We start from the raw sequence: 19,503 nt of genomic DNA on the forward strand, positions 1-19,503 counted from the left end.
ATCCCCATGGTAGGTGGGCAATAGCTCAATTGTAGTTAGGCATTACCATCTGCTCACTGTACGGGTCGAACCAAGACGATCCTCAGATATTTCAGGATCTTGAGTTAGAACTGGCGTCTTGGCCAGGCTCATTAGTGATCTGTGGCGATTTTAATATAGCTTTGGGGTTCTTACAGAATACACAATTACAGCAGACTTATAAGGGTCGTAAGCCTAAAGTTTACAGGGCAGTAAGGCAACTCATGGATAGCCACAATTTAACTGATATCTGGAACTTGGAAAATAAATACGATCCTGGATATACCTATTTTTCTTTTTCACATAACAAATATGTCCGGATCGATTATATAATGACATCTATGGGAAACGCTGGAACTGCGGCTATAACTAAATCCCCCAAAACACTATCAGACCACAATGCACTTACTCTCACCCTTGATATCACCAACTATAAGAGGCCTTACTCTCAGTGGTCATTTGACTGGAAACTTTTGGTAAACCGGGAGTATATAACATATATAACGCTTTGGGCACAGGAATGTTTTGACTACAATCAGTACAGCGCCCCCAGATTGGTGGTCTGGGATTGCTTTAACGCAGCCCTAAGGGGGGAGACTATTGCTTTTGTTGCCAAACGTAAGAAGGACTAGGATAGGGCAAAAGAACAACTTAGGTCCGAATTAATAAACTTAGAAGAACAACATGCCACGCAGATACACCGTGGGGAGGAATGTGAGAGCACTCTGCGTAAAATACTGGTTCTTAAAACAGAGATCAATAGCGGTCTGACACAAAAAGCAGCTGAAATTTTTCAGGTGAACCAAAAAAATGTTTACGAAAATGGGGAAAATGTGGGAAAACAGCTTGCCCTCCGTACACGCCAAAAACAATCCTATAGTGCTATACAATCTATTGAGTTTGAGGGGCAGAAACATACTTCACCTGTAGATATTGCAGGTGCTTTCCAATGTTATTATCAAAGGCTTTATCAGAATGAGGATCAAGCTGTAGTAGCGGCCACCAAAGACTTCCTAAGGGATTGGCTAGGTGACTCTGACTTACTTAGGACGATCGATGAATTAACACCTTAGCTGCTTTGGAACGTCCAGCTCCAGTGCTGAACGTTCCATTGCGCAGGTGCAGCTGGAACGTCCAACGGCCGACGGCAGCACTCCCGAGGTAGTGGTGCTGTCGGCCGTTGGTATAGGCGCAGCACTTAAGAGGTTAACTAAGGAAGATCTGGATAAAGAAATCTCACTTACCGAGCTCGAATTAGCACTCTCCGAGCTCGCTAATGGTAAAGCAGCCGGTCCAGACAAAATTCCCCTGGATCTATATAAAATACTCGGAAAGCAAATAATCCCATATTTACTAGACTTGTTTCTTGGCGTGCAATGGCACGGCAACCCACCTGAATCATGGAAATGTACAAATATAGCCATATTCCCAAAAAAAGGAAAATCCCCTGAGTTGCCGTCTTCATATCGGCCTATTTCTCTTATAAATTCCGATTTGAAACTCTATGCCAAGATTCTCGCTAACCGGCTCAGCAGGATTATCGAACATCTGGTCTCCCCGTGGCAACATACCTTTATCCCCGAAAAGGGCACTACAGATCATACCCGTAGAGCCATCTCCCTTTTTGACATCATGGGAGTGTCGGGGGCCAGATGTCGATGATCCTGCTTGATGCCGAGAAGGCTTTCGATCGAGTCTCCTGGCAATTTCTATGGCGAGTTTTGGAACTAAACAACTTTGGACCGAGCTTCATTAAAACCATCAAAGCTCTATATGTTGATCCAAAGGCCAAACTTACCATAAGGGGGATCGGATTGGAAATTATCAGTATTCAAAGGGGCACGAGACAGGGGTGTCCATGCTCCCCAATCCTATTTGCCCTTTACATCAACCCACTAATCTCAAAACTGTTTATTTCCAAACTAATTCAACCCATGACAGTTGGTATATTTCATACCAAGATTCTGGCTTATGCCGATGACGTGGCGGTATTAACACCTAACCCCACTGAGGCATTCCAAGAGATAGAACAAATTACTCAGACCTTTGGCTCCTACTCAGGGTATTCCCTGAATAGGGACAAGACAATGGTTTTATGTACAGACAATACCTCTTTCGAAAGTCCATATAGAGCCAATCAAGCTACTTATATTGGAGTTTGTATCTCTCCTAAGGTGAAAGAAATTAACCAACTTTATTACGATCCACTGATAAAGAAAATTAAAAAAGATCTTTCAAGAGTGAACAATCTTCTTTGTCCAATAGGAGGTCATGATTTGGGAACCTCTGATATATTTTTGTATTATTAATTATTTATGTTATTTGATACATATGAACTGAATTTCTTTCCTTGCATTATTGTATACGGCTGAACTTACTCAAATAAAAAAAAAAAAAATTAAAAAAAGAAAATGCGAGAACATCTCTCTTCTCAGAGGCAAAACAATAGCAGCAACTACAATCAATGGCACCCAAAGTTCATCCCCGATCAGAGTGTGCAGCAGCAGCATCAAGTGCAAAAAGAGCAGGTCGCATCTTCATTCAAATCCAGGTGATCTGAAACTTCTTTCCAAGAGGTAGGGCAAGCTTTGGGATAGTCAGCACCTACAAGAAGCACAAAATGCAGGAAGGGGCAATTAGACACTGACTGGCATTGCAATTTCACAAGATACACTGCTTGTCACATGGCTGTGAAAAGGGCGCATGTTGGTCTGAGGCACAAGAAATAGATTACTTACCTGTAACTGCAGTTCTTCAGCTTTGGTATCTTTCATAGGTTCTTGTTGTTTGAATATCAGTCTGTAACCCTTGGTATTCAGTGTTTAAACAGCAGTGCTATTACTCACTAGTTTAATACTGCCTAGCCTTGCACTTTCTGCAGTCTATCTATCTCCTTATGGGACCTGAACTTTGGCCAATGAGCAGTAGCGCCAAATGCTTTTCTGCGCGCAATGAAATTCTTTTTATTTATTTATTTACATTACTGCGGTTGGCCATGAGCCGGAGTTTACTACCCCCCACCCTGCCCCTCCCCGACCCGCCTCACCGCCCGCGGCACTCCCTCTACGAACCGCTACTGTCAATGATGTGAAAAGACAACGTGTTTCACTCCCTTCAGAGGTAAAAAGACTGGATGCCATCAAGAAAAATTAAATCAATTTGCAAACTATATCCATGAAGGTGGAACATTCCATGCCATTTCTTTACAGGTTTGACTATCAATTATTGCATAATATGGTGCTTCCGCAATAAAAGTTGCAGGAGGAAACTAAAGCCCAAGCCAAACTGATTTTGAAAGGGGGCAAAATTAATCCCTTGTCAATGCTTCAGTTAATGTGGCTAATATCAGCTTTAGGCAATTAGCCCACAGAGTTGTAATAAAGGAAGACAAGGTTTGGCCATGCCAATTGGTTTTGCCATATTGGTTGCATTAGGGTCTTCCTGTGATTCTGGGCACATCACAATCTCCCCATGCCTAAAAATAAAATTAATATGCCCTGCTGTAGGGCAACTGGTACTCGTGTAAAGCCCTCTGATACCTAAGGGTAGAGTTCACGCTATATAAAACCAGCACCGCCGCTTCTGTGTCCCTCTGTAATGCAGACTAGAGACCACGGCGAGAAGACATGGGGGTCGGATGGGCCAGGATCGGGAGGGGGCTCCAGGAATAGAACGGCTGCAGCGACCTGGAGGCGCCCGCCCTCAGGAGGCACATAAACTGGGACTGGGAGCTGTAACAGTGGAAGTAGCGTGGAGTGCTGGCTGTGCTGCAGTGCGCACCCGCTCCGGCGCAGGTGGTACTGCACGTCCCGTTCGGCGGCCATTTAAGAATCAGGCAACTAACTCCCTTTGCGCATACGCAAGTAGCTTTAAAAGCATTTAAATATTGTGCCCGCGAGCACGAAGCGTGTGCTTGTTTGCACCGCAGCAAATTCGTTTGAGGCCAATTGTCTGGTCCTGGTGGATATGAAAAGAGGCTCACTTTGACCCATTGCAACAAAGTGTGCGAAGCCATCAACCAATCACGCACCAAACAAGCACTGAAAATGCAATATGACTCTTATTTACGAGAGACATATTGCATTTTCTACAGAAGTGCAGACGTGAAAGAAGGCATGGACGGGAGGGGGTGGGGGGTGCTGCTGGCCTGAGAAGTCACGAACTGCAGGATGGAACAGGAGGAGGCAGGGAAACGAAACTTTTTTAAAGGTAATGGTGCCGATAGCTGTGGAAGAACAATAATGACGACATGGCCGTCATGAGGCGGGATTACGTTTCCATAAACCAATCAGCATGCAGCATTTACGATGGCGGCCAATGACAAAGCTAGGTTGAAAGTGGGTGGGGCTTCCCACACTATAGTTGTATACAGCATCTTTCGTCGAGACAGCGCATGCGCTGCCTAGGCGAAACCTAAAAAAGTACAGTAGACAGAGCACGGACCAACAGATGAAGACATAAAGCAAAAATATTAAATTTCCAAGTATCCATTAACTCCTTGGACGCTCATGACGAGCTCAGCTCGTCATGGTGTACACCTCCATACACTCATGACGAGCTGAGCTCGTCATGAACAATGGGAATGGAGCAAAGTCAGCACAGGAGGAAAATAACACTAGCATCGATGTGGTTAACAACCATGAGATGACAACACATTATAAGAGACATAACTTGCGGATCGTAGCAACGTGAACCCAGTGGGAGATGACTAGAAATCACTTGCATGCTTTGCAAAGGATAGTGTGGCAAGACGTGTTAAACTATCAGGGACACTGTGAGAAGTTGGCCTGGCATGTGCTGTCCACTATTCTAGTGGGCACCTTGCACCAGTCAAAACAACCCTTATTGATGGTTTAAAGACAACCTATATAGAAAGCTATCCAAGGGGTAGCTGTGGAGAGCAGCCTTCGGGCTAAGTGTTGAAGGAATGTAAAACAGCTTGTTTTACCAGTCTATAATCTCATAAATGACCAAATGAAAGGAGAACCACACCAGGTATATATATAAAATATATGTATTTATTCTAAACACATCCCTCTAGTCTCTTTATGAGGCTAGAGGCAAAAGTACATTCAGTAAACTTATTTAGCACACAGTAAATTAGCACAATATATGTTGAGCCCTAGGGGCGTACAAAATCATATATTAAGAAAGTGGTATAAGAACCACAACTGACATAGATACATAGCCTAGAGCCATTAGAACTGCTGGGGTCACCAGGAACCACCCAAGGTAGTGACACAGGGGAACCACAGGGGACGCGCGCAGTGTCTAAACACAGCCTCGAATCACCATTAACTTCTATGGGGAAAGTCGCGGTTGGAATTTTAAAGATTAAGGACACTTAGAAGAGGACTTGGAGCAAACCCCTTTAGAACTAGGCAGTTCTAGAGTCAACACCCACGGGAGCACCGGAGTACTTGAGTTACCTCACAGAGGGAATCCGGGTTCATAGGTGTCTTTTCGTGTCGGGTTTCGTAGTCGATTTCAATGGCGAGCTGCTGAAAAGTGCAGCAGGCGACCAAGTGCGAAGTGTCCGGGTGGTTCCAAGAGTGGATCAGAGATGTGAAGAACCTGAAAGCAGAGGGGACAGAGTCTGGGTCACTTGCCAGTGACCAGGAAGGCGGTGAGAAGATGCCCACCAATGTCGGGTGATTTCAGGTGAAGAAGGTGAAGCTTGACTCTTCAGCCACGAGGACCAGGAGGTGTCGACAATGACCAGGTGCTGGATTCGAGCTGTCCCACAAAGGATGTTGAGTGCTGCGGTGTCGGTTTCTGGATTGGACCCAACAAACCTTGGCAACAGCAACCCATGCAGAAAGCAAAAGCAAAGTCCGAGGGACTCACCCTTTGGAGTGGAGTCAGGGTATGTCTGGAGCAACCAGGGAAGCCCAAAGGAAAGAAGAGTTACCTTTGTGGGGACCCACCAGTCAACGGACCAGGGATTGCGAAGGGGCCTCAAGCAGAAATGCTAGAAGCAGGCTCACGGAACACTTGTGGAGTGTAGCCCCACAATATTCAGTGCAGATGGTGCTCGGGGCTTGGACTACAAGTAGCCCAATGCACAACTCCAGCAAAGCTCAGGAAGTAGATGCACTAGCCAATGTGCACGGTGTCCAGGAGTACCGGTCCCAAGTCATTCGTGAGGGCTGCGGGTCTCAGCTTTGCTGGGATCTCGTGTTGGCCTCTCGGAAGTCCGTAAGTCCATATCCTGAGTCGCAAATCCATTGGGATCCGGTGGGAGCCCTGGAAATGCATACCGGCAAGATGATTCTTTGGTGCCTGCTTGAACAGGAGAGTCACTCCATGACCCCAAGGGAGATTCTTCCGTCTTCTAGTTGATGTAGAATGTCGAAGCTCCAGGGTATATATTGCAGAGTTTCTTCCAGGTGTAATCTGAAGTCCTAAGGACTGGGGTTCCATACTTATACTAAGTTAGGGGGTTGGACATACTCTGTGGACCCACCTATGGGAGGGTCTGGGGAGAGGGGTGGTTACACCCCTTTCTCTTTGTCCAGTTTCGCGTCAGAGCAGGGGCTGAGTACCCCTGCAACCGGTTTCAACTTGGGTATGCACAGGGACACCATGTGTGCCCCCAGCACTGTCTGAAAAGCAAAAGCATTCCATGTATGCACCCACCCAGCGCCAATACACTAAAGCCTGTCTGGGAGTTGGTTAAACCTCCCTGTAACAGGAAACCTATTGTCCAGGCCTCCCCTGCTGGAGTTTCGTCCAGTAGCAGGAAGTCAGACCTGTGCCTGTGGTATACATTTTGTGATGCCAGAGCTCTTTTAAACTTTTACCGGTTAGACCAGTGTGTGCATGTCTCTCCCTCTAGAAGGGTGGAATTCAATCCCCGCCACCAGGACTGGGGGGGGGGGGGGGGGTGGTAGGATTCAAACGTGTATGACACAAATAACGACATGCTTCCATGCAGCCATTCCAAGGTTTGCATTACCGCGAAGTTATAATGCACTTAAGCTTGTATGGTCTGGCTTCATCACAGAACAGCATCAGAGAATAGGCTCTGAAAGCTGCAGAGGAGCTCAACTCATGCTTGGGCACCCTCTCACACAAAACCAAACACTCTACCTTCAGGATTGATAAGACCTGCCATAGGAGTGACTTATAGGTTTATATGTGTCAGTGATTAAAGGTAGATATAGGTAACCTATATCTTAGTAAAGGTTGTCTGCACCACCTTACCAAGGCTACAGTAGCAGACCTGTGGTGCCATTTTGTAAGGCTTCCCAGGGGTGGCATAATACATGCTTCCGCCCCTGGTAGGCCTTTGGGGTACCTATGCCCTTGGTATCTAAGATACCATATACTAGGGACTCACAAGGGTAACCCAGTAACCAATCTGGAGTGTACTTATGTACATGCAATCAATTTAGAGAGGAAGCAGCAAGGCTGGGGTCCTGGTTAGCTGGGCACCAGCCAGGCTAAAGTTGAAAAACAGTGAAACACCAGCAAAAAGTGGGGGTAACCATAGTAAGCAGAGTCTACTCTGCTACACACACTGTTCCTCTCATTATATAACCATTGTGGCAGGACATCTTACACCAGACAAATTTACCTGTTATAATTGATCACCAACATGAGATAACATACACATAAAGTAAAGACTGTGAGATGATTTCTGTATGAAATGGGATTATTATTTGGGGTGGGTGACTACACAACTCAAGGAATAATCACAACCATTGTCAGGCTGAACCCTCAAAGTCATTATATTGACCTCAGCTCATCACCATGGTAGCTGTGGCACAGAACATACAGGCTTAACTTAGGGCAATGTGTAAAGTATTCATACAGTACCAAAACAGTAATAAAGTCAAAACGCAAAACAATAAAAATCCCAAACCGAATTTGAAAAATAGAGTAAAATAAAAAAAGATACCAAAATGAAAGAAATTCAATAAGGAGGAATGGCAGATATGAATTGTTTAAGTTTTACATAAGAATAGCAGCAAGAACCACAAAGTGGCAATGATAGTCAAAGGTTGCTATAGACTGGGACCTAGGTGCATTTTGAGGCTGGCTGTGATGGAGCGTGGGTCGGATACACCAAACAGTTTCATCCTGGTCATAGATGTTACCTTCCGACATAGTCCTTTAAGTCCCAATCCACCACAGGTGTATATGTCTAGCCCCTAGGACCTCAGGGGAGGCACCTAGAGACTGACAGCTTTTCAGGCACAGGCCAATACAAGGGTTCTGGCCAGGTCCAGTTGCCAATGGTTAGATGGGCAGTTGCAGGAAAGGCATATTGTAACTTGTTGTGTCCTTGTAGCTTGAACAGGCGGTCAGCATTAGCATTAGAACCCACTTCTTTGTCCTGGGTACAAGAGGGAGCAGGTCCAGTCCTTCAGGGCTCCTCTCAGTTTGAAGACATCAGGGGGGTCATTATGATAGCGGATTTTCCGCATCCTCGGGGCCGGCGGAAGCCACCGCCGGCCCCGAGGATGCGGAAAATCCGCAGCGGACTGACCAAAGACCCACCGCCAGATTAGGATGGCTGGTGGGTCCTGGTTTCCGTCCGCAGCTTTTCCGCCGCGGTCGGATTACAACCGCGGCGGAAAAGCTCTAATATGGTGACGGTGTCTTCCAGACACCGTCCACCATATTAGGATGGCCAGTAAAGTATGCTTTTCCACGGCGGGTTTTCCGCCGCGGAAAAGCATACGGAACTTCACTGCGGGGGCCCGTTGCGGGCCCCCTAGGTGAAGGGGGGGTGGGGGGTGCACATGGGGGGTACCTATGGTACCCCCCTGCATTTGCATGCAGAAAGCGGCAGGCACCGCGCGGTGCCTGCCTCTTTCTGCATGCAAATGCAATGCGTGCCTTTTTAACATTGCCGCGGGTGCAGCTTGAAGCTGCACCCGCGGCAATGTTAAAAATAGACTCGTCCTGTAGCCTTACTTTTAACCGCTGGTGACGGCCCAGTGATTAAAATTTAATTTACCCTCGGGTACTGGGACCACCACCAAGCCGTTTTAAATCACAACTCACCCAACCTCACTGCACTCTCAGCAATATACCAGCTCCACTGTAATCAGGCGTCGTAGCACACCCGGGACATACTAGGTGTCACTGGGTGGGCCCGATGATGAAGCATGCCACCAACTAGGTTGGTTGGTGAGGGCTTCATGAATACACCAACAAGGTGCCCGTGACAGAACTAATTTGAGTACTGTAACACTTTGGTCAACTTAAGCTAGTCCTCTTTGTTTAATCACATATAAACCCTTGGGGACTCGGACTAGCTAACTAGTCCTCTCTCTCCCTCTTGTTACACGCACATTGAGATTGGTGCCTTTGACCAGGTATACCCATGCTAATTAGGGAGACTCACTTAGACAACACAAACAGCAGTGGATGGAATGCTTAAACTAATCTCACTCACTGGTAATCATCCTGAATGTACTCATGACCATTTTTTTAGTGTAGCCTGTTTTAGTTGGACTGCTCCTGTTCAGGCATTCCACCCATCATTTCTTTCCTCTGTGTGATGCCCTAAATGTGATGGATATGCCCAGACATGGGGCCCATAGCTCTTTGTATGACAGGATGCAAGTTACAGCTCCCTGAGGAGGCCTAACAAAGCTGAAAACAGTTTGGGGTTGCTTGAGGAAGTGGCCTAGCAATTAGGGGATGACTCTACTTACTGGAGCAGGAATAAGGCTAATTTCCATATGGGTTCTCCACTCCGTGATTGAAGCGGTACATTGAGTAAAAAAAACAACTTTCAACCCAGAGAAATTGCCAGAGGCTAAGATTAGATAAAATATTCTATCGATCACTTTTTGTTTTTCTTAACATGAAACTTTACTTGCTTCACTGATATCTGTGAAATGAGAAAAAGGATGGTGGATTGGGGGCAAGCTTTGTCTAATTTTTGCCTACCCTTGGCTGGCCAAAGCTCAGAGTGGTTTACAGTTATAGCTGCGTCCGTTACAAATGGTACCTACTCCACCCATATAAGTATGTACTACTGGCCAATGAGAACTTAAGAGTAGGCAAAAGTGATTAGTGACATTTGGTATGCTCACTCCAACTATTGGAGAGAAAAGAAAAAGATAGACATAGATGCAGATGCAGTTGGCTCAGAGTGTTTTTAGCCTAACAGTGGAAATCTGACGTAACCAAGAAAAGGTGTATGACTCTGATGTTCCAATATGGAGGAGAGGTCTCCCTACTCCATCTCTCACTGACAATGGAATTCACTTTATTTTAGCCCACAACCAAATCTGTGAACCTAATACTACACACTCTGCTGCTGGTGTTAAACTCCACGCCATTGCCCGGACTTCAGACTGAGTAAGGACTCCTTTCCTCACAATTTTGTGGAGATGCATATTAGTGTGTAGGAGCGAGTAAGAAGAAGAATCTGTCCAAAGTGAAAACAAGCTGGAGATCTGTAAGGGTATGAGAGTTGTACCAATTAGTATCAGCTTTGTACGAATGTTGAAGTTTGGTAATGTGCTGTATGATGATGGTTATAAATTTCAAATCAATGTCATCACGAGCAATGCTATAAGGGGCTTTCCATAGAAAATTCCACAACCCTCTTGTGCTTATAACATCATTGAATACTTTGACTGGTACTTGCAAAATTTGGAACAACCTTCTGATAATCACATGTTTAGATATGTTAAGTTTGGTGAACACTACTCAAGAGTTTCATAGTTTGGAGAACATGTGACCTTTGGTAATTATCTTTCTGATGGACATAATAGCTCTTCCTAGTTAACAAGATACATCGCGTCCCAGCTGCTAGACTGGATCCAGACTTTTGTTTGACAAAACATTGGCAGCTGTGCTTAGTGGTACCCAAAATGGAGTTGTGTGACATAAATATGTACTGTGCACAAGGGCCAGTGACGTCAGATCCTTCTACATGTTCTGAGCCCACACAGAGGATATTGATGAAGTGGATGGAGCCAACAGAAATCATAATGATAGACGTAAGTGACATCCACATGAGGATAGGTCAGAGGGTTTTAAAGAATCTTCGGGAGCGTGAATGTCCATCAGAAGCAAAGAAACCAAAAGATAAGTAACTTTTTCTTCTAATGGTCACTCGCAACTGCGGTCTGCTCTAACAAAAGCATCAGAAAGTAGTAAGTAGGAGAAGTGCCATACCAAATTAAGCAAGAAGGAATGAAATAAAGTTTCAAGAAATAGACACAAAGAACTAATGCGTAGCAAACCAATGAACTGAAGATAAAATGGCTACCCTGGGATTCTCTGAATAGATACATCTCGCATGAGAGGGTAACCCTGTTTCTGGTACAATGAGCATGGAAACTTGAAGCTGGATTGCCGGCAAAGCGGTATCTCACTGTAAGTGGTTACCATCAGACCTAGAAATCATTTGTTTTTTAGCAGTCTTTTCCTAGACTTATCAACTGTTTTCATCTACCCTGGTTACTTCAGTTGTTTTTAAATATAATACCTTAAGGTCCTCCTAAAATCCAAACGATATAGTTTTCGTCCCCCTCGGATGGACGAGTAGGAGGATGGAAAGAGGGTAGAGAAATGAATTGATATTTGTTATGACTCTGCCTTCCTTTTTTCTGACTTTCCCTCTTAGCCAGAAATTTGAAATTCCATGACTACCTAATTTCGTGTCAAGAATGTAACTATTGGAAGGGCTCACACGCTAGAGAAGGAAAAACTAAAATTAAGTCACATTCAGCTTTTGGAAACGGTGTCTTGGGAAACGGATTCTGTAGACCTTTAGGGACACGAACTACGACAGAAATCTTGAGCAAATAGCCTTCCTCCAGGGTAAAAAGGCACTCTACGATGGTTGGGATGTATTAATGTATGGTACTTGGGTCTAAACCCTAGTGAGCTATGACTAAGATGAATTAGTGCAGTATAAGGACAGTATAGAGTACACTTCTCTGTTTAATTGATGCGTCACAGCTACCAGAGTATCTCACACATCTGCCTGTAAATTACAATTGGAAAAAGTCACCCCTTAAACATTCTAGCTTTTCAGCTTGATGTTGTCAGATTGGAATGAAACAACTGCCCCTGATTTCAAGAGGGAAGGTCCTCCTGGTGGGAAAGCTTTCAGTGATCAACTGAGCTAGAGAAGATCTGGGTAAAAGGTGAACCTTTGGACTTGTACAGTTTCGTTTGTTTGGGCCAATGTCTGTCTGAGGATAACCCTCATTGCAAAAAACGTATCTAGAATCTCTAAAGTCAGTTCTCACTTGTAGTTGGTAGTGAGTAACTTTTTCAGAAAGTCTCCTTTCTGACCTTCCTTTCTGGCCAGATGAGCTAACGGTAGACCAGTTTCACTGTCAACAACCAGTAGCCACAAAACTCTAGCCTAAAAGTACGGCGAAAGAAGCCTACTCCTCACTGATTGCTCAATTAGTGCATGGCAAAGATATTGTACTTACATATGCTTCTCCTGAATTTAAGGAAGGAATGCTTTCAAAGCCAGCCTTATTGCTCTCAGGACCAACAGACTAATATGGAGGTTGCATTCCTCTTGAGTCCATCTAGCATCGATGAGAAGAGACCCTACTTGAGCTCTTCATCCGTACAGGGAGGCACCCATCATTAAGGTTACTTGTGACCAAAGTTGAAATGGTTCCCCTCAGAAAAGGTTTGAATGAAGTGTCCACCACTTAAGTGACTCCAGACTTGCGAATTCTAGTTAAATATGATCCTGTAGATGACCTTAGCCATCTGAGCAACCACTGAAGTCGCCTCATCAGAAGGCTGTCTTGAGGTATTTGAAAAATGGAAGAAGCCATCAGGCTAAGGACCTGCAAAATACCTTTGTATGCTGAACATCCAAGCATGAAAGGTGGGGACCATCTCCTGAAAATAACCAGGTGCTCCTGAGAAGGGAAGGCTCACATCTGAACTGTGTCTAGCACGGCCCGACAAAGTGAATATGCTGCAACGGAATCAGCAGGCTGGATTGTTCCTTGTTGTCAAGCTCTTGCCAAAAGAGTGACAGTAATCTGAAGGCTGTGCTGCAATCATCGTGGAGGGTCCATTTTCAAAAGCCAGTAGTTTCAGTATGGGTACAGGGGCACAGCTTGCATGTGCTTTAATCTTCATAAACACCCTCGGGGCAGAAGGTTGTCTGATTGATAGCACTGCTAATTAGAAATGGAGATCTGTCACCTGCAAATTCAGAGAAAGAGCCAATCTTGGAAGTCAAGTGCAGAAAAGATATGTTGGAAGGCCACCAGGTTTAACTTCTCGTTTTTCCATAACTTGTTCAAGAACCTGAGGTTGAGAATTGCATGAAAACCTCCCCCCTCTTAAAGACTACGATAATGCGAATAGCAATCATGACCCTTCTGCTAGGAGAGTACACATGCGATCGCTCGCTGGCTAGAAAGGAAGAGTTCTTTTTAATCACTATCATTTTTATGGGGAGGGCAAGAGAGAAGTCCTTTACAAATGGGGAAGAATAACTTAAGGACACCAGATGAAGACCACATTAGTCCGAGCCCCTTGTCTAACACTGCATAAGAAAACACTGTAGATTTAAGGGACAAGTTCTCAGAAGTGACTATCTTTCTGCTCAATTGGTCGAAGTTTTTTTAATTTCCTATCTGGAGGGGTATTTGTGAAAGTATGCCCTTTCTGTGTGGCTGGACAAGCTTGAACCACAAACTCTTTGGGGGAGCGAGGAGAGTTAGGTAGAGTCTGAAGGCTGCCTCTCTATCAACTGCTATGATGGGCTCTGGCTTGCCCGATGTCTGCAAGACTTCATCCGTGAGAGGCTCCCTGATAGGAGAGCTCCTTTAGAGGGCTGTGTACCACCATTACCTCTGTCCAGACGGATGTATTATGTGACCCTATATGTAGTGGGATTGACAGGGACTCAGATGCTTTTATGATCTCCAAGAAATAAACTTGCTCTGCTTAGGCATAACCTTCTGCAAACAAAATGCCTGTTCCAGAAGATGTATCTAACCCATTAAGGACTTTCAAGATCATTGAAGGAAACAATTTATACCCCTCTCACTCATCATCATCATTTTGCCAAACTTTGAACAGTCTGAGTGTAACCCAGATTCTTCCATTCATTAGACTGATTGTTCCTTAACAACTGTATGAACATATGGCATTTCTTTTTTTCGTAGGTATGATTTGGTGATGGATCAAACAGCTTGAAAGATGAGAAAAGTTGTTGGCATAACTGTAGTAAGGAGGACTACACGAAGAGTAGGTTCAAGCAGGTTTATTAGAAGGAAGAACAGCTTAACAACCACAGCAGGAAACAGGTATCCTCATCATCGGTTCAGCAGACCAGTACATCTTCAAGGAGAAACATTCCAAGAAGCAAACACTCTACTGAGTGACATAGGAAAGTTCCAGATGACATAATGTAATGGAATACCACACACCTCCCCCCCTTTAAAAAAAAACAACAAAAAAACGAAAAAAAACAACAAAATAAAAAAAAAACAAGATAGTGCAAAAAGAATTCAAGTTCTAATAAAATCTTTAAACTTTGAAGGAGCAAACTTAACACGCTCACTACGTCTTAATGAGATATCTTCACACAGTACATCTGATTGGTTGTCTATAGCAACATACGGAACAGGTCGAACATCAGAATTGATCACAACATCAGAATTACTTACAATCTCCTTTTCTAAATTGTCATAAACTTCATGCATACCAGAGAAACCATCTGAGCTATGATCTGAGACAGGTTTCTCATGCATACCGGAGGAACTATCTGAAACAAGTTTCTCTGGAAGAGTAGTCTTTTGAGAAGGGGTAACAAAGGGTTTGCATAAGGAAATCCTTCTCAAATTCCATATTTTCCCCCCTTCAACTCTGACAGCTTTGCTAAAAATGTCAATTACTTTGATGGGATCAGACCATCTAGAGACATTCTTGTGAAACAAACCACCCATTTTTACACGAACTCGATCACCCACCTTTACACTGCAAGTGTTATACTTCTTTTTGGCAGAGTGCTGGGTCATACTTTCTTGGTATTTCCCAATTTTATTCCTTAGTGTCTTAAAGTCTACCTCGTAGGGAGTATCACTTTTTAACCACCAGGGAAAGAGCCGAGAACTTGGTTTCCTCCCTCGGAATAATTCAAAAGGGGATAGGCCAGTGACTGAATTGGGAGACAATCGATAAGTTAATAAGGTAGCCTGAAGTGCTTTCTTCCAATTCAAACCACTTTTAATGGCCAATTGGCAAGATTCTTTGATGACTCTGTTGAACCTCTCAACTTGGCCGTTGGCTTGTGGAAAATAATTAGAGGTCCTTTTGTGAATAATACCACAATTTCTGAGAAAACACTCAAACTCGTTGCTGATGAACTGTGGGCCATTGTCTGAAATAAGTTCCTCTGGCAAACCTTCTCTAGCAAAAATCTTGTCAAGGAAATCAATTACATGCTCTGAGGAGATCTTCTCAACAATTTTTAATTCAGGCCACTTAGAGAAGTAGTCAATTAAAACTAATGCAAACATTTCCTTACCGGACTGATAACTAAAAGGTCCAATAATGTCAATTGCTAACCTTCGCCAAGGACCATTAGCATACTCAATGGGAGTAGTGTCAACAGCCAAACTCTTCACAGATTGTCACTCAAAGAGCAAGGGGAACAATTCCTGACCCAACTATCTACCATGGCATCAATACCAGGCCACCAGTAGTGTTCCCTGATCCTTCTTTTGGTGGTGGACATTCCCATGTGCCCTTCATGAGCCAATTTGCAAATCTTTTCTCTCAAACTTGTGGGAGGTATGATTTTATCTGATCTGAGAATGATGTCTTGACATAACATTAAATCATCCTTAACTTTGTAAAACGATCCTAACTCACCAGAAAGCTTCCTTTCTTCAGGCCAACCTTTAATCAAATACTGCTTAACTAGATTCAAGACAACATCATTCTCCATAGCTTCTGACCAATTCTTTTCTGAAAGAATTAAAGAATTTTCTTGATCTGAAATTATATTGACATCCGCAAACGAGTACGCAACATCACAATCTATGCTGTCACCAACTTCTACACTGGCTGGAAAACGCGACATGCAGTCCGCGTGAACATTTAAACGACCTGGAATATATACAACCTCACAACGGTATTCCTGTAATTTGGCCGCTAGTCTCGCTAAGCGAGCAGTAAGAACACTTCCACCACCAGCAGCTAACATGGTGATCAGAGGCTTATGATCAGTTCTTAAAGAAAATTTTGTTCCCCACAAAAACTGTCTGAAATGCTGAGAAGCCCAAGTACAAGCAAGTAATTCTCTCTCTATAGTTGAGTAATTCTTCTCGGCATCACGTAGAGCTCGAGAAGCGTAAGAAACAACAAACTCACCAGATTTATCCTTTTGCATTAGAACAGCCCCTAAACCGACATTGCTTGCATCAACATAAACGATACATTCTTTACCCACAGAGTAAGGTTTCAAAAATGGAGCTTCAACAATTTTTCGTTTCAAAATTTCAAAGGAATTCTCTTGTTCTTTCCCCCAAACAAATTTTGCATTTTTCTTTAGAAGAATTCTTAAGGGATGCACAATATCAGAATAATTTTTAACAAATTTGCCGTAGAATTCAGTCAATCCTAAAAAAGAAAGTAGCTGTTCCTTTGAACTGGGAGAAGGAGCATTGACAATATTTTGGACATGATTAACCTTAGGTTTGATTCCATGACTTGATATTTCATGTCCAAGGTACTCAACTTTGTCTTGTCTGAATTTGCACTTATTATATTTCAGAGTGAGACCCTTAGAACGGACTTTCCCCAAAACACAAGAAAGATTCTCATCATGTTCAGTATGGTCTTTCCCAAAAATCAAAATGTCGTCTTGGAAAGCTATGGCCCCTTTGCAGTCTGCCAATAATTCTTTCATGAGACGCTGGAAGACGGAGGCCGCACTTGCCAACCCGAAAGGCATGCGTAAATACTGAAACATGCCCTCTGGGGTAACAAAAGCAGTCAATTTCCTTGAGTCTTCATCTAATTCTACTTGGTGATATGCACTAGCCAAATCAATTGAAGAAAACACAGTAGCGCCTGACAGTGCGGAAATTAACTCGTAAATATTTGGCAAAGGATGTTTATCAATCCATATCTCTTTATTGAGGCTGCGCAAATCCGCACATAAGCGAAGTTCGCCAGAACTCTTAAGAGAAATCACAATAGGCGAAACCCAAGGGGAAGATTCAATTGGTTCTATTATATTCCTGTTTACTAAATCATCTAGGATTTCTTTTAATTTGGGTCTATAGGCTAAAGGGACATTCCTTACCCTATGCCTGACAGGAACAGCATTATCATTTAAGACAATTTTATGCTTGAAACCAATATATTTTCCCAGTTTGTCATTAAAAATTTCAGGAAAATTCTTGAGTACACTCTTAGTGAAATCAGTGTTGCTAAATGTGTTCAAAGTTAAGTTAACTAACGAGTCAGTAACGTGCTTTTCAAGCCGGGGCTCATCAACATAAACTGGTGGAACAGAATTTGGATCGAGCTTGATCCCTAAGGCACGTTGGTGAGGCCAACCAAGGATAGAAACGCCCTTGGTAGCGACATAAACCTTAGCTTTGATATCCCAGTTCTTAAAAAACAATTTAGCCCAAAAGAAACCCTCTAAAGCTATCTTTCGTCCTGTGTACCCACCAGGATATATATCTGGACTTAAGAGTTCTCTCTTATTCCAAAGTTGTTCAAAAATATCCTTACCAATAATGGTGTACCATGCACAGGAATCAACAAAAATTTCAATGGGTTTGTCATCAATGTAAATTGTACAAGAAGGAAAATTATTTTGAATACATTCATCAACAGAAAGTATGCAGTTTAGACTATTTAGGACTTCTTCTTCTTCAGGAGAGATATAATTAATTCTAAGACCAGATCTGCACACGTTGCCAAAATGTCCCTTCTTTTTACATTTGATGCAGATTTTATCCCAGGCAGGGCAACCTTTGTAATTGCCAACATGGTTGGTGCTACCACATCTGTAACAAACTATTGTACTCTTCTTAGTAAAACTCTTATTATCACTAGCATTCCTTACATATTCCTTCTTGAAGGTAGGTCTAGCATTGAAAGTGTTCGAAGTGGGATTACCGGTATGAGTTTTAACAATGGCCACTTCAACTTCAGGAACATTTCCTTTCAGATTTTTACTTCTTATTTCAGATACAAACATTTCAGAATGTTCTATACCCTTAGCTATGTTCACTACTGCAGCAAGAGTAGTCTCAGTACCCAACCAAAGCCTTTCTTGGATCTTTTTGCTTTTTGTTTTCATCATGATTTGGTCCCTGAGAACTTGCTCGTATGATATAGTTTCGAAAGAACAAGTGCAAGCAAGTGAACGTAAAGCTGCAACGTAATCCTCAATTGTCTCATCCGGTTTCTGTTCACGAGAGTAAAATTTGAACCTTTCCATCACAGTATTTATTCGTCTACCAAAACGAATTTTCATTTGCTTAGAAGCTTTGCTAAACACATCCATATCACCGGCATCTTCCAAGGGTGGTAAATTATCGAATTCTTTTATTCCTGCACCACCAAGACAATGTCTTAGAAGAGCGAGTTTTCTTTTTGCTGAACAATCCTCTTTTTCTAAGACATCAACGTAAGCAATAAACATTGGAAACCAAAGATCCCATTCTATAGGAGGATCGCCTGCAACCTGAAGAAAATGAGGAGGTGCTGCAATGTTAGACATTTGTAAATAAAAATCAAAATGAACAATATAAGCAATTAAATGAGCATGAAACTTGAATAATAAGAATATTAATGTAATTCAACCTGAAAAGTAAAAATATTAATATAATTGGTGTGCAAATCACCGTAGTAAAAGATTTGCTGAAATGAATTTTTACGATCTTTAAATGTCGTTTTTCTCTCTTTAAGTCACTGTTAATCTTTCTTAAAATAAGCGTATCTGTCTTTAAATCGCTTTAAATCGCCATGTGAATTGTAAGTAATAGGAGGCTGAAATGAGCTTTTGCAGAAACGTTCAGACGAATACGAAAATTCCGCTTCAGCCTTTACTAAAATGGCCGCCAAGAGCGTCTGCAATGCGCGATGGCGTGCGCAATGACGCGTGAAACCCAGAGTGCAACTCGTGTAAACAAAGACGATGAAGCGCGACTCGAGCAATGCCTCGTGAGGAGTTTAGAAGATAAACGAACTCCAATGCGCTCGAGGTGAGTCTTTTCAAATGTAAACAACACAGGAAATACGCTCTCATTGAAGAGCGTATTTAAGTATTTAATTTGAAATTCGTAATGCCTTGAAAAACACCGCTCGATAATGCGGTCGGAAAGTAGAAGCACAGAGCAGGTAATAAAATCCAGAAAAGTGACTCACGTTTGAGGTGAACTGTAGATAAACTGGATGACGATAGTAACAAATTAGTTCTGGTAGACGAGGCTGATAACAGAAGCTCCTCACTTCACAGAAACAGAGAAAACGTTACTTTAAGTAGGCAAA

General features: G+C 43.1%; 1 protein-coding gene across 1 annotated transcript in view; it reads right to left on the minus strand.

Annotated features, from left to right (window-relative positions):
* Positions 1-2,421: 2,421 nt before the first annotated feature.
* Positions 2,422-19,503, minus strand: part of GAA (alpha glucosidase) — a 446,470-nt gene continuing 429,388 nt past the window's right edge. Inside the window, exon 20 of the mRNA XM_086931052.1 lies at positions 2,422-2,622. Within this exon, the coding sequence (XP_086787178.1) occupies positions 2,560-2,622 (63 nt within the window). The 3' untranslated portion in view covers positions 2,422-2,559. The remainder of the gene's footprint in view (positions 2,623-19,503) is intronic.

This window comes from Lissotriton vulgaris, chromosome 7 (assembly GCF_964263255.1).
Source record: "Lissotriton vulgaris chromosome 7, aLisVul1.2, whole genome shotgun sequence".
NCBI lineage: Eukaryota > Metazoa > Chordata > Amphibia > Caudata > Salamandridae > Lissotriton > Lissotriton vulgaris.